The 11,750-nt window shown below is 36.8% G+C and overlaps 1 protein-coding gene across 1 annotated transcript; it reads right to left on the bottom strand.

The window, feature by feature from the left end:
- Nucleotides 1–2,977: 2,977 nt before the first annotated feature.
- On the bottom strand, nt 2,978–8,930 carry LOC125787852 (zinc finger protein 501-like). Its single transcript, XM_049472657.1, has 2 exons — nt 8,871–8,930; nt 2,978–4,892 (listed from the first exon to the last, which is right to left on the bottom strand). The coding sequence occupies exon 2, from the start codon at nt 4,790–4,792 to the stop codon at nt 3,536–3,538; it is 1,257 nt and encodes a 418-aa protein (XP_049328614.1). The 5' UTR covers nt 4,793–4,892; nt 8,871–8,930; the 3' UTR covers nt 2,978–3,535.
- Nucleotides 8,931–11,750: the final 2,820 nt, after the last annotated feature.

The raw sequence follows: 11,750 nt of genomic DNA, 5'->3' as shown, positions 1-11,750 counted from the left end.
GGATAGAAGGCTGCCGGAACAGGTTTTCGCTCTCACTTGCTAGTTAAATGTTCACTCACATGTTTATCACGTGTTGAACATATGTAAAACACATGTTTGGAGGAATTACAATGTGTGGGGGAATTGAAGAGTAACTGTTTATTATACCTTGGGTGTATTGACAAATATCTTTCAATTATGATTACTTAACTGTAGCATCTATAATTACATAATCATTGTGTGAAACCTTCTATTTTATATGCATTTATATAGAAGATTAACCAATACTCACATTGTATTTTATACGCATATATTTTACTCACATTGTATTTTATATGCATTTATATAGAAGATTAACCAATAATCACAATATATATTCTTTACACATATAGTTAAACATTGCTTGATCAGGCATGTAACTAACACAGACTCTATTATATGACAAACTAACCCACATGATACATAAGGCATTTAACTAACACATAGGATCTATTGTACTAACCACGTGTTATTGACATATTAGCATATAACATATGAAATCTATTGTGTGACTTGTTTAGCTCACGCTCAAGGCATTTCGGTCACTGCATGATCCTAACTAACAGCCATCAATCATCGACTGGTGCACTCTGTATGAACTAAATTGCTACAGAGGAGGCTCTTAGACAAAGCGGCCTTCTCTGTGTGGGGGGTGCCTCCCTAAACCTGCAGCTGCTTCAAAGGGGGGAGTGACGCACACGCACAGATAATGCCACAATGTTCAATTCTGGAAGAACACAGTCAAGGCCCAAACACTAGTGGTCCGGCCAGACACGTGAAACGGAGTACTAACACGTGAAATGATGCATGCTAACATGAGATGAATTTAGCAACGCCTCATCAGCAGGTTTCATGTCATTTGGGGTATAAACATGGAGTCAGATCAGAGGGGGTTCAGAACTTTTACTATTTGATGGCTGCTAACTGTCTTGTGTGTTGGTTCTCCAGAATTCAGTATTTTGTAATAAAATGCTTGGTTTGCTTTCAACTCCACTCCACCTGTCTGCGACTCTCTCCATCAAAACGAACACGCAGGGGAGTTGTACCCCGGATGGTGGATGGGGGTAACCCAGCTTTCATTTTCTTTTTACAACACTACCCAGTTAAACAAAGCCCTGGTCTATTTAGCTAGCTAGCTAACGTTATCTATCCAGTTAAACAAAGTGTTGAAACTATAGCTAGGTAGCTAACATTAGCTATGCAGTTGAACAATGTGCTGATGACTTTAGCTAGCTAAAATTTAACATCATTCTAGCTATTCTAGCTCATGCTCTTGTCATTTTTGTAAGGTCTGTACTAAAAACAGTGGAAATACACAGTTTTGTGCTGTTATAATATAAATCTGCCTCAGGACACATATTGAATAAAAACAACTTAATACATTATTTCAGTCACTGGCAGCATGTTTTATACTAGACAAACAGACAATATTAATGTTTTTTTTAGAGGTTTGACTGTAATGTCTGTAGTAGTGCTGGCACTGTATGAATATATTCTGTCTATTCACCTAGTAGAGAAACATGCTGTCAGTGACTGAAATAATATATTTTACGTTTTTAGTGCTATTAGCAGTTGATAGCATAAAGCTATTCTATGTTTGGTGAACCTAGAACAGTCGGCTTCTGCAGAGCAAAAACCAGCAGATCCTATATATTGATGATTTTTTTTTTATCTACATACACTAGAAAAGAGATTAAATTGATTAAATAAATTCAAAACTTTAAGCACAAGCGCTGAAGACTTGGTCATAAACAAAGTTGCAAACTAAGAATCCTGCTGTACTCCTAATAACTATGACATCTAAGTTATTTTAACCTAACTCCAACAAACTCTCCCTCTTTAGAACTGAACTCCTACTGCAACTACCATTAAAACTGAGCTCTGTCTGCCTCGCAAAGACAGAATTACTTGGGACTCGCCCCCAACTGAAATGTATTTACAAACAATATTGATGGGTTCCATGGTCTTTGGGCCTTTCACTGAGGCTCCAATGATAAATTGATCCGTGTAGAACAGGCAAGCGCTGCCTATCTGAGGGTGTAGGAGCGGGTTTGATATTGTTCTTCTGTTTATTATTAGTTACATCCAAGTAAAGGTCACTTTACAACCTACACGTTACTCCACATTTCTGTTACTAAAATTATGCGTGCAATGTCTGAATTGTAGCATATATGACAAAAACCCATCAGATATCACCTAATATTATAACATAATATAACATATTTGATTATTATTCTTACTACTGTGTATTGGCATGTCAATTCTGTTGTATATTTGTTTATTTACATTTACTCCACTCTTTAAAAAAACTGTCGTGTCCTGTGTTTTCAATTTTGTCTACTGAGAATGTTTGTATTTTGTATCCTGATATATAATGTTTAACACTATAATGTGTAGTTTGATTATTCTTATTCAATGAATTTAAAATTAAACAAAGGGTGCAGACATTCTGCAAAATGATTGTTGGTGACCTAAAAATAGTATCATGAGCTTTTACTAAAGGACCAGATATAATCCATCAATAAATCCATTCCTCAAAAAAAAGTATGCAAAATAGTACATCAACAATGGCTTTAAGAAATACTCATATATCCTGTATATTTCTGCGAAGTCTTGCTTCTTCTAACCTGTTCCTTTTTTTATCAGTTCAGTCCTGATCAGTTCATTTATTGCAGACCTCTACACATTTCCTCTCTCTCCAGCTCCACCATCTCTTCTACCCCTTCTCAATAATAAATTACACCACAATACTTCAGAACAAACTCTAACAAACCCTAAAACCAACCCTGAACTATTAAATGAAGTTAATTTTGCAACATTCTCTGTCTCTTTATACACAATCTTGTTTAAACATTGTCACACTACTGAATAAGTTGTATAGTTACTGTATAGTTGCTCATACAAACAATTACAGAGTAAAAATATTCAGAAAAAAAGAAAATGGATTTTAACAGGTAAACTCAGTAAAGGATTGTTTATTAGCTGATCAGTTGGAGACGAGGCTTAAGAAACTGCTTTAAACTACCAACATAAAGTATTGTACTAAATTCTGGCTATACACTACATTAATTTCTAGCTAACTATTTAGCTAAATTTATTTTCATTATTTATATTTCATTATACGTTCATTATAGCTTACAGTAAATCCAGCAATCCTAAATTTATCGACAAAATTTAAACATGATATAGTTATTAGCTCATCTGGTACATCAGGGCAGGTTAAACATTGATTTAGGGACGAGTCTTTTTAACCAGCTATCAGAATCAATATCATCACAGTTCACACTGTTAGCACAGTTACCTTCCTTTTAAAAAAAAATCACAGTATATGTCCAGATTTATCTTAACATCAGCTCGCTGCCAAAACTAAAAACAAACAAAGAAAAAAAGAAAAATCCCACTCTCCTCCGTGCTCTGAAAACCAGCAAGCTGATTGGCTGGTTCTCCTGAAAGGATTAACTTTCTCCCTGAACCGGCTCCATGATTGGCGTTAAAAGATTTACTATTCACCCAGCGGTCAGTGGCCCGTCTCCTCTTTAATTGTACAGCTGAGCTGAGCAGGAACAATATCATTTTTTTGGGGGACCAATCCACCTGATTCTGATTCATCCCCCCCAGTTCCTACTCCAATAATTAAGTTCTTATTGTCTGAGCAGTGATATGGTTTCTCTCCTGTATGAATGCGCTGGTGTCTTTTGAGATGACTCTGTGTAGTAAAACACTTCGTACACTTTGAGCAACAATACGGTTTCTCTCCTGTGTGAATGCGCTGGTGTCTTTTGAGATGACTCTGTGTAGTAAAACACTTCTTACACTTTGAGCAATAATACGGTTTCTCTCCTGTATGAATGCGCTGGTGTCTTTTGAGATCACCCTGTGTAGTAAAACACTTCGTACACTTTGAGCAATAATACGGTTTCTCTCCTGTGTGAATGCGCTGGTGTATTTTGAGATCACCCTGTGTAGTAAAATTCCTCCCACACTCTGAGCAATAATACGGTTTCTCTCCTGTGTGAATGCGCTGGTGTATTTTGAGATAACTCTGTGTAGTAAAACACTTCTTACACTTTGAGCAATAATACGGTTTCTCGCCTGTGTGAATGCGCTGGTGCAGTTGGAGATTATCCAATCGAGTAAAATTCCTCCCACACTCTGAGCAATAATACGGTTTCTCTCCTGTGTGAATGCGCTGGTGTATTTTGAGATGACTCTGTGTAGTAAAACACTTCTTACACTTTGAGCAATAATACGGTTTCTCTCCTGTGTGAATGCGCTGGTGTATTTTGAGATCACCCTGTGTAGTAAAACACTTCTTACACTTTGAGCAATAATACGGTTTCTCTCCTGAGTGAATGCGCTGGTGTTTTTTGAGATCACCCTGTGTAGTAAAATTCCTCCCACACTCTGAGCAGTGATACGGTTTCTCTCCTGTGTGAATGCGCTGGTGTTGTTGGAGATTACCCTGTCGAGTAAAACACTTCCCACAGTCTGAGCAGAGATACGGTTTCTCTCCTGTGTGAATGCGCTGGTGTTTTTTGAGATCACCCTGTGTAGTAAAATTCCTCCCACACTCTGAGCAGTGATACGGTTTCTCTCCTGTGTGAATGCGCTGGTGTTGTTGGAGATTACCCTGTCGAGTAAAACTCTTCCCACAGTCTGAGCAGTGATACCATTTCTCTCCTGTGTAAATTTGCTTGTGTTTTTTGAGATCCTTCTGTGCAGTACAACTCTTGACAGAGTGGTGATGTTTCTTCATGACGAGACTTGCCTTCATTTGTCTGTGAAATGTAGGAAACAATATTTGCACGTAATGGAGAGTTTTCTGGATGTCTTGTGCTACATCTCTGTTAAATGTCCTGGTTCAGAAGACAACCCTGGGGAAAAAAATAAAATCAAATTAAATGCGTATTAAAACAAAACCGGATTTCCACAAAGAGTGAGATGGCCCGGCAGTCCCCCAGAAACCCCTTAGGAGCAGGTAAGTACAAACACTGTGTATAGTTTTTGAAATATACACAGTTAGTTCCTTAAAATGTCTGTCACATTCAGGTGATAAGTCTGAACTACTGACATTATCACAATCAGTTACACTATATAAACAAAACTACTAGAAAACCTTATATGTTAGCTAATGTTAGTTACTTGGTTAAACAAAACAGAGGTAACTTTACCTAGCTAATGTTATCTAACTGGTTAGACAATATGCTGGAACTTTATCTAGCTAGCTAAAATAAACTTTATTCTAACTAGGATATTTTAAAGCTGAAATTAGGTTCTTGTTTTATTTTTTTGTAATGTCTGTACCATAGACTGAATATAGCTGGAAAGAGCATCGTCTCTCAAAAGTGAAGCCACCACAGGTCGGGCGCCCCCTGCTGTTCGGTTTCAGAAAGCTGTGTAACTCCACCCATTCCCATAGATTTCAATGGCAAAACAGACAACTTTCAATCACGTTTTTTCCAATATACTGTCATTCTACCTCCTTTATTTAAATGCAGCAGCTAGTGTAACCTCTGCTTATATTGTCAAATTTGTATATCCCCACAGAATTCACAGCGTCTCAGACCGCAGGCATCAGTGATATGACACCGGTGTTGCACCATTTTCTGTGACCGTCGGATTCTGTGACCACAGAGAGCGCTATTGCACAGTTTCTGTTCACGGGCACGAGCGCGCTACGTAGACTGCGTAAGCTACGAGGACTCGCTTTATTTTCTCCTTCTGCTGCTGTCGGTCCGCCGGACGATGAGAAACGGTGTTTACAGTTTATTTTGTCAATAAGTAAAATAAACAATCTTAAACATTAAACATTATTAATTCTCTACATTTTCACCTTGTATGAAGAAGGCAGGGGGGGGGGGGAGTAAAAGATTAGATAAAACCTGAGTAACACTGAGTAACGGAGTAACAGAAAACTGAGTAACACTAAGAAAATGTTTACTTTTATCCCATTACTTTTATGTTGGTAGTATTGCAAAACAGAAGAAAATGGATTGATTATCTCATACTTTACACCTGTGCTATCATGCTAAACATACATTAGATAATGTGTATCATATTTAAACTGATATATAATTAATTCAAATGGTAGTTATAATGGCCTTTGGGATGTTAAAAGATTTACAGAATCTGTGACCCCTATTCTAAAGCATTATGGTAAAGTCCAGTAATACATATGTTGTGTAGCTGAAAAGGTAAAGGCAAGGTGAGTAATCTGAGAGGATTTGTCTGGTTTTACATTATTTTAAATAGAAATGGCATAGGGTCACATATTCTGATACCAGCTGTCAGAATCTGTGAGCCCTATTCTAAAGCATTATGGTAAAGTCCAGTAATAAATATTTTGTGAGATCTGGTTGATTTTACACTCTTGTATGTGGAGATGGCAGAGGGTAACATACTCTGATACCAGCTGTCATAATCCGTGACCCCCTATGCCAAGGCTTAGCTGCGAATACCATTCTTGATTTTATTTTGTATCTGAAAAGGTGAAGGGATGGTGAGAAGATTTGGTTGGTTTTACACTATTTACTAGCAAAACCATCTTTTCAACACAACTTCTCTATAAGTATCGACTCTCTCTCTCTCTCTCTCTCTCTCTCTCTCTCTCACCGACAAAGGTTGCTAGGAACCTGGGTGTTCTGGTTGACGACCAACTCTCCTTCACGCACCATGTGGCCTCAGTTGCTCGGTCCTGCCGCTTTGCGCTCTATAACATCCGAAAAATTAGACCGTTCTTGACGCAACAGGCCACCCAACTCCTGGTACAAGCAGTCGTCATCTCACGCCTCGACTACTGCAATGCCCTGCTAACTGGCCTCCCGGCCTGTGTAGTAAAACCACTCCAGATGATCCAGAACGCAGCAGCACGTCTGGTCTTCAACCAGCCAAAACGGGCACATGTCACCCCGCTGCTCATTGAGCTCCATTGGCTACCAGTTGATGCTCGCATCAAATTCAAAGCTCTTACAATCGCCTACAAGGTGATGACAGAACAGGCTCCTTCCTACCTGCACTCGCTCCTGAAGGCTTACGCTACCTCCCGGCCGCTGCGCTCCTCCAATGACCGTCGCCTCGCTTTGCCAAACATTCACACAAAGCAATCCAGACTGTTCTCATACAGAGTTCCCCAATGGTGGAACAAACTACCTTCCACTACCAGATCAGGAGAATCTCTCGCTATCTTTAAGAAACTCCTGAAGACAGAGCTCTTCAAAGAGCACTTACTCTCTTAACACCTCTAACACACTAACTACTTCTAACCTCATTTCCTTCTTCCCCTCCTTCACTCCTCTATCCTATTATTCCCCTTTGACCTCCTTTTATCCCTATCCAAAGATGTTTTACCTTTAAACTTATTTTACATTGTACTTGACTATTGTAAGTCGCTTTGGACAAAAGCGTCTGCCAAATGTAATGTAATGTAATGTATTTTAAATGGAGATGGAATACAGTCACATATTCTGATACCAGCTGTCAGAATCTGTGACCCCTATGCCAAGGCTTACCTGTGAATACCATTCTTGATTTTATTTTGTAGCTGAATAGGTGAAGGAATAGTGAGTAATCTGAGAAGATTTGGTTAGTTTTATACTATTTTAAATAGAGATGGAATAGGGTCACATATTCTGATACCAGCTGTCAGAAAGTGTGACCCTTAATATAAAGCATTATGGTAAAGTCCAGTAATAAGTGTTGTGTGTAGCTGAAAAGGTGAAGGGATGGTGAGTAATCTGAGAAGATTTGGTTAGTTTTACACTGTTTTAAATGTAGGTGGAATAGGGTCACATATTCTGATGCCAGCTGTCAGTATGAGTAAAGCCCAGTGATTGCATCACTTTCACACAAAAAACAACAACTTTATAACTCATGCTTAAGATAGGACCTGGCAAAGGCACATATTTACAGTTGCATCATGTTTCGTCTCCAAAATATCAGAAAACAATGACAAAATAACCTAAACTTTATAAATGTAGTTATCTTTTAACATCCCAAAGGCCATTATAACTACCATTTGAGTTAATTATATATCAGTTTAAATATGATACACATTATCTAATGTATGTTTAGCATGATAGCACAGGTGTAAAGTATGAGATAATCAATCCATTTTCTTCTGTTTTGCAATACTACCAACATGAAAGTAATGGGATAAAAGTAAACATTTTCTTAGTGTTACTCAGTTTTCTGTTACTCAGTTACTCAGTGTTACTCAGGTTTTATCTAATCTTTTACTCCCCCCCTGCCTTCTTCATACAAGGTGAAAATGTAGAGAATTAATAATGAAACGTTCATGTTTAAGATAGTTTATTTTACTTATAGACAAAATAAACTGTAAACACCGTTTCTCATCGTCCGGCGGACCGACAGCAGCAGAAGGAGAAAATAAAGCGAGTCCTCGTAGCTTACGCAGTCTACGTAGCGCGCTCGTGCCCGTGAACAGAAACTGCAATAGCGCTCTCTGTGGTCACAGAATCCGACGGTCACAGAAAATGGTGTAACACCGGACTGTAGAGCTTCGGTCGCACCACGTTTTGGATTATTATCCTTCTTCATAGAGGATCATTAAAGTATTCATAGTTTAGTCTGGTAGTGTTGAGCAGTGTAGCCTGTGTTACTGTTAGAGCTTGTAAAAGGCAGATAATAAGAGAAAGTGAGCATTAGCTGCTCAGTGGTTCTCAGTGCTGGTTCTGGAGTGGCGCTTCCCTGCAGCTTTTAGTGTTTATATAAAGTAATTGATTTATAATACAACTGAAACCTATTAACAGGAAAATATATTATAAACAAACCGCTTCACTATTACTAGGGGTGGGTGATATGTTATGGAGAAAGAGAGAAAAACTTCTCCATACCCTGTGTAGTTCCGCTGATCTTGCTCTTCCTCCGGCGGTGGAGAGGGGTCTGTGTGCCCCGGAAATGCACTCTCAAGCTCCAAACCTTCCGGCGTGGCCAATGAAATTAGGTGTGGGTGTGGGCACCGTCCAGCCCCTGAAATGCACTCTCAAGCTTTTTTACACTTTTACGCTTCTGAAGATTTATAAGAGTTTTTAAATCCATAGTGTGTTTTGCGATTTTACAAACGGTAACAGACATGACAACAGCTAGCAAGTGTTAATGATGAGTGTAGTTTGTGCGCACTGTATCTGTTAATAAGCAAATAAGAGACCAATACATCCAGAGAGCAGTAGAGATATTAATATTAATTAACCAGTTATCTCTAAATTGTCTTGTATTTTTGATTGACTTTTAGTTATCGCAGATAACTCCTCTTAATCCTAGTTTATAGCGCTGATATAAAAATATTTGTGCACATCAATTTTCAACATCATGGTTTTATATGTTGTATATTGTTTGTACTAAACTTTATTTGTATTAAACATGTACATCTTCGTATTTTATTATACCTTGTACTGACATTCTGGTGTATAAAGGGGAATTAAAAAAAAAAAAGTCATAAATTATATATTATTTTAAGGGAGTTTGTCTAAAAGCATTGTGAGTGTAGCGCTTGAGAGTGCATTTCCGGGGCTTGACAGTGCATGTGCACTGTGAAGCCCCTGTTGCACACAGACACTCTTGCGGCGGTGCGGGAAAACAAAGCTACACACTCCCCAAACTCATCCTCATCCGGGTTATGGAAAGTAGAACAAAGTAATTCACTAAAATACGAAAAGAAAACGGACCCCTTTATTTACATTTTCTACAACAAATGTTTATTAGTCAATAGATTCACTAGCATTACTGCTACTATTGCTGGAGTTACACCCAGAGCTTGTTTAAAAGAATTTACTGCAGTTGAAAAGCTTTAATAATTATCTCTGCGGTGCTGAAACAGTTGATGTTATTCTGTGTTGAGGAAATTAGTACAATTTTCAGTATAAAAAGCATTATTTTGCACAGTTGTTCCATACAAACACGGGTTGGATATGAAACAATTGAGAAAATTAATAATTAATACATTTTTGATGGTTTTTATACAAAAAATTGTACATGGGTGGTTGTCATGATGTGGCCTTTTCTGGTCCAGTGTGTATAATATATGTAAATTATAGAAGAATATGCAAAAAACTGTGATATTGTTCAAAAAGTGCTGTTTTATATGAACTTACAGAGCATTTATGGGACATTTAATTTTTTCCATAATTTTCAGAAAAAGCTCATATGGCGTGACTGTCCCAATCACATTTCACAAAGTTCAATTTTGAATAAAAACAAGCAAATTAATATATATTTTTTTAGTTTAATCAATCATGTATTGATCATCCAAGTGTCCACTCGTTAGTCTACTTAGCTAAAGGTTTAAGTATAATATTTTAAAGCCACCCTTAACTAAAACATTTTGTCCCACAAATGACACAACACAACATAATAAGATATGATTATAATAAGATACATGATTATTTTGTCACACTATATGATAGGAACAGCATTTAGATGCATATGTTGTAAAGCTAATAGTTAAGTTTTTAATAGTTAATTATTTAATCTGTTCAACACATTTTGATAGTATATTATTCACAAATGTAATCTTTGTACAGCAAAACTCACTCATTCATGCAGATTCACTCACTTACTCAGACATACGTGCAGACTCAGTTACTCCTGAACACAAAACCAGGAAAAGAAAATATTATAAACACATAGCTCTTCTGTTTGTTTCTTTAGGTAGAAGCCACAGTGTGTCTCAATGTTTTTATTGGCACACTGTTTTTAACAATACGTAAACAGCTTTCTGATTGATCATTGTTTTGCTTAAAAGAAAAGAAAATATGCATTAAATATAAGAAAGTGCCATGATTTACTAAAGATTATTAGAATTCCTGTATCTAACATTCAACAGATTAAAATAAAAAAGTGCAACATCTAATGGATACAGTAAGTGGATTATTTAATGTCTTATAAACATTCTTCAATCATTTGAATAGAATGCAATTGTTCTTCAACAATTTTGTGATTCTGCTATAACTGAAAACGATTTCAGTCACTTGCCAAACCAAGTTTGTTTGTTTGCTAAATGCATCTTATACAGATTTTTGCATACAAATGGTTGTGTGGCGTGATTCATCATATGGTGTGACAAAATGTTATTTGGTGTGACGTTCAGAATAAAAAAAAGTCACAAAATAATATACTTTACTTTATAGTGCAACTTCTACTAAACATTAAACGTGATTCATATGGGTGGGTCAAGCAGTTGATAGCATTAAGCTATGCTATGCTTAGTGAACCTAGGACAGTCGGCTTAGATCCTATAAATTAATGAAAATCTACCATATGTTCTAATGAAAAACATTTATTAATTAACTTAAATTATTTAAAACAAAGCCATATAATCTCAGCATGGTCAAACAATACATTCACATGTTAACCAGCAAAAAAATAAAAACTAAATTAATTCCTGTGTTTGAACAGCATTAAACAGGGTTACACTGTACACCTTTTTGCATGTTAAATAACTAAATACAATTGGAGCAAATAAAGAAAGTAGTTTTATTTGAACAAATGAGAATCTGTTACGGCTGTAAATGATTTATGAATTCACCAAATAAATTGTAAAATACACACACTTTACATGTTTAATATTATTAGTTTGAAAGAATAATGTAGATTGTAAATTGTAAATCAGTGAATTTTATTGTAAGTTAGCATTATCACTTTTCCATTCATTCAGCATATCACAGAAAAGGCTCAACATATCATGTTGGTGTTAGTGGTACCATGTGTGATTCTGT

This window comes from Astyanax mexicanus, chromosome 25, assembly GCF_023375975.1.
Source record: "Astyanax mexicanus isolate ESR-SI-001 chromosome 25, AstMex3_surface, whole genome shotgun sequence".
NCBI lineage: Eukaryota > Metazoa > Chordata > Actinopteri > Characiformes > Acestrorhamphidae > Astyanax > Astyanax mexicanus.
This window is presented reverse-complemented; position numbering and strand designations above follow the sequence as displayed.

Bases quoted from the DNA above. Each gene is read 5' to 3' on its own strand.
- LOC125787852 (XM_049472657.1), bottom strand. From the start codon at position 4,792: ATGAAGGCAAGTCTCGTCATGAAGAAACATCACCACTCTGTCAAGAGT.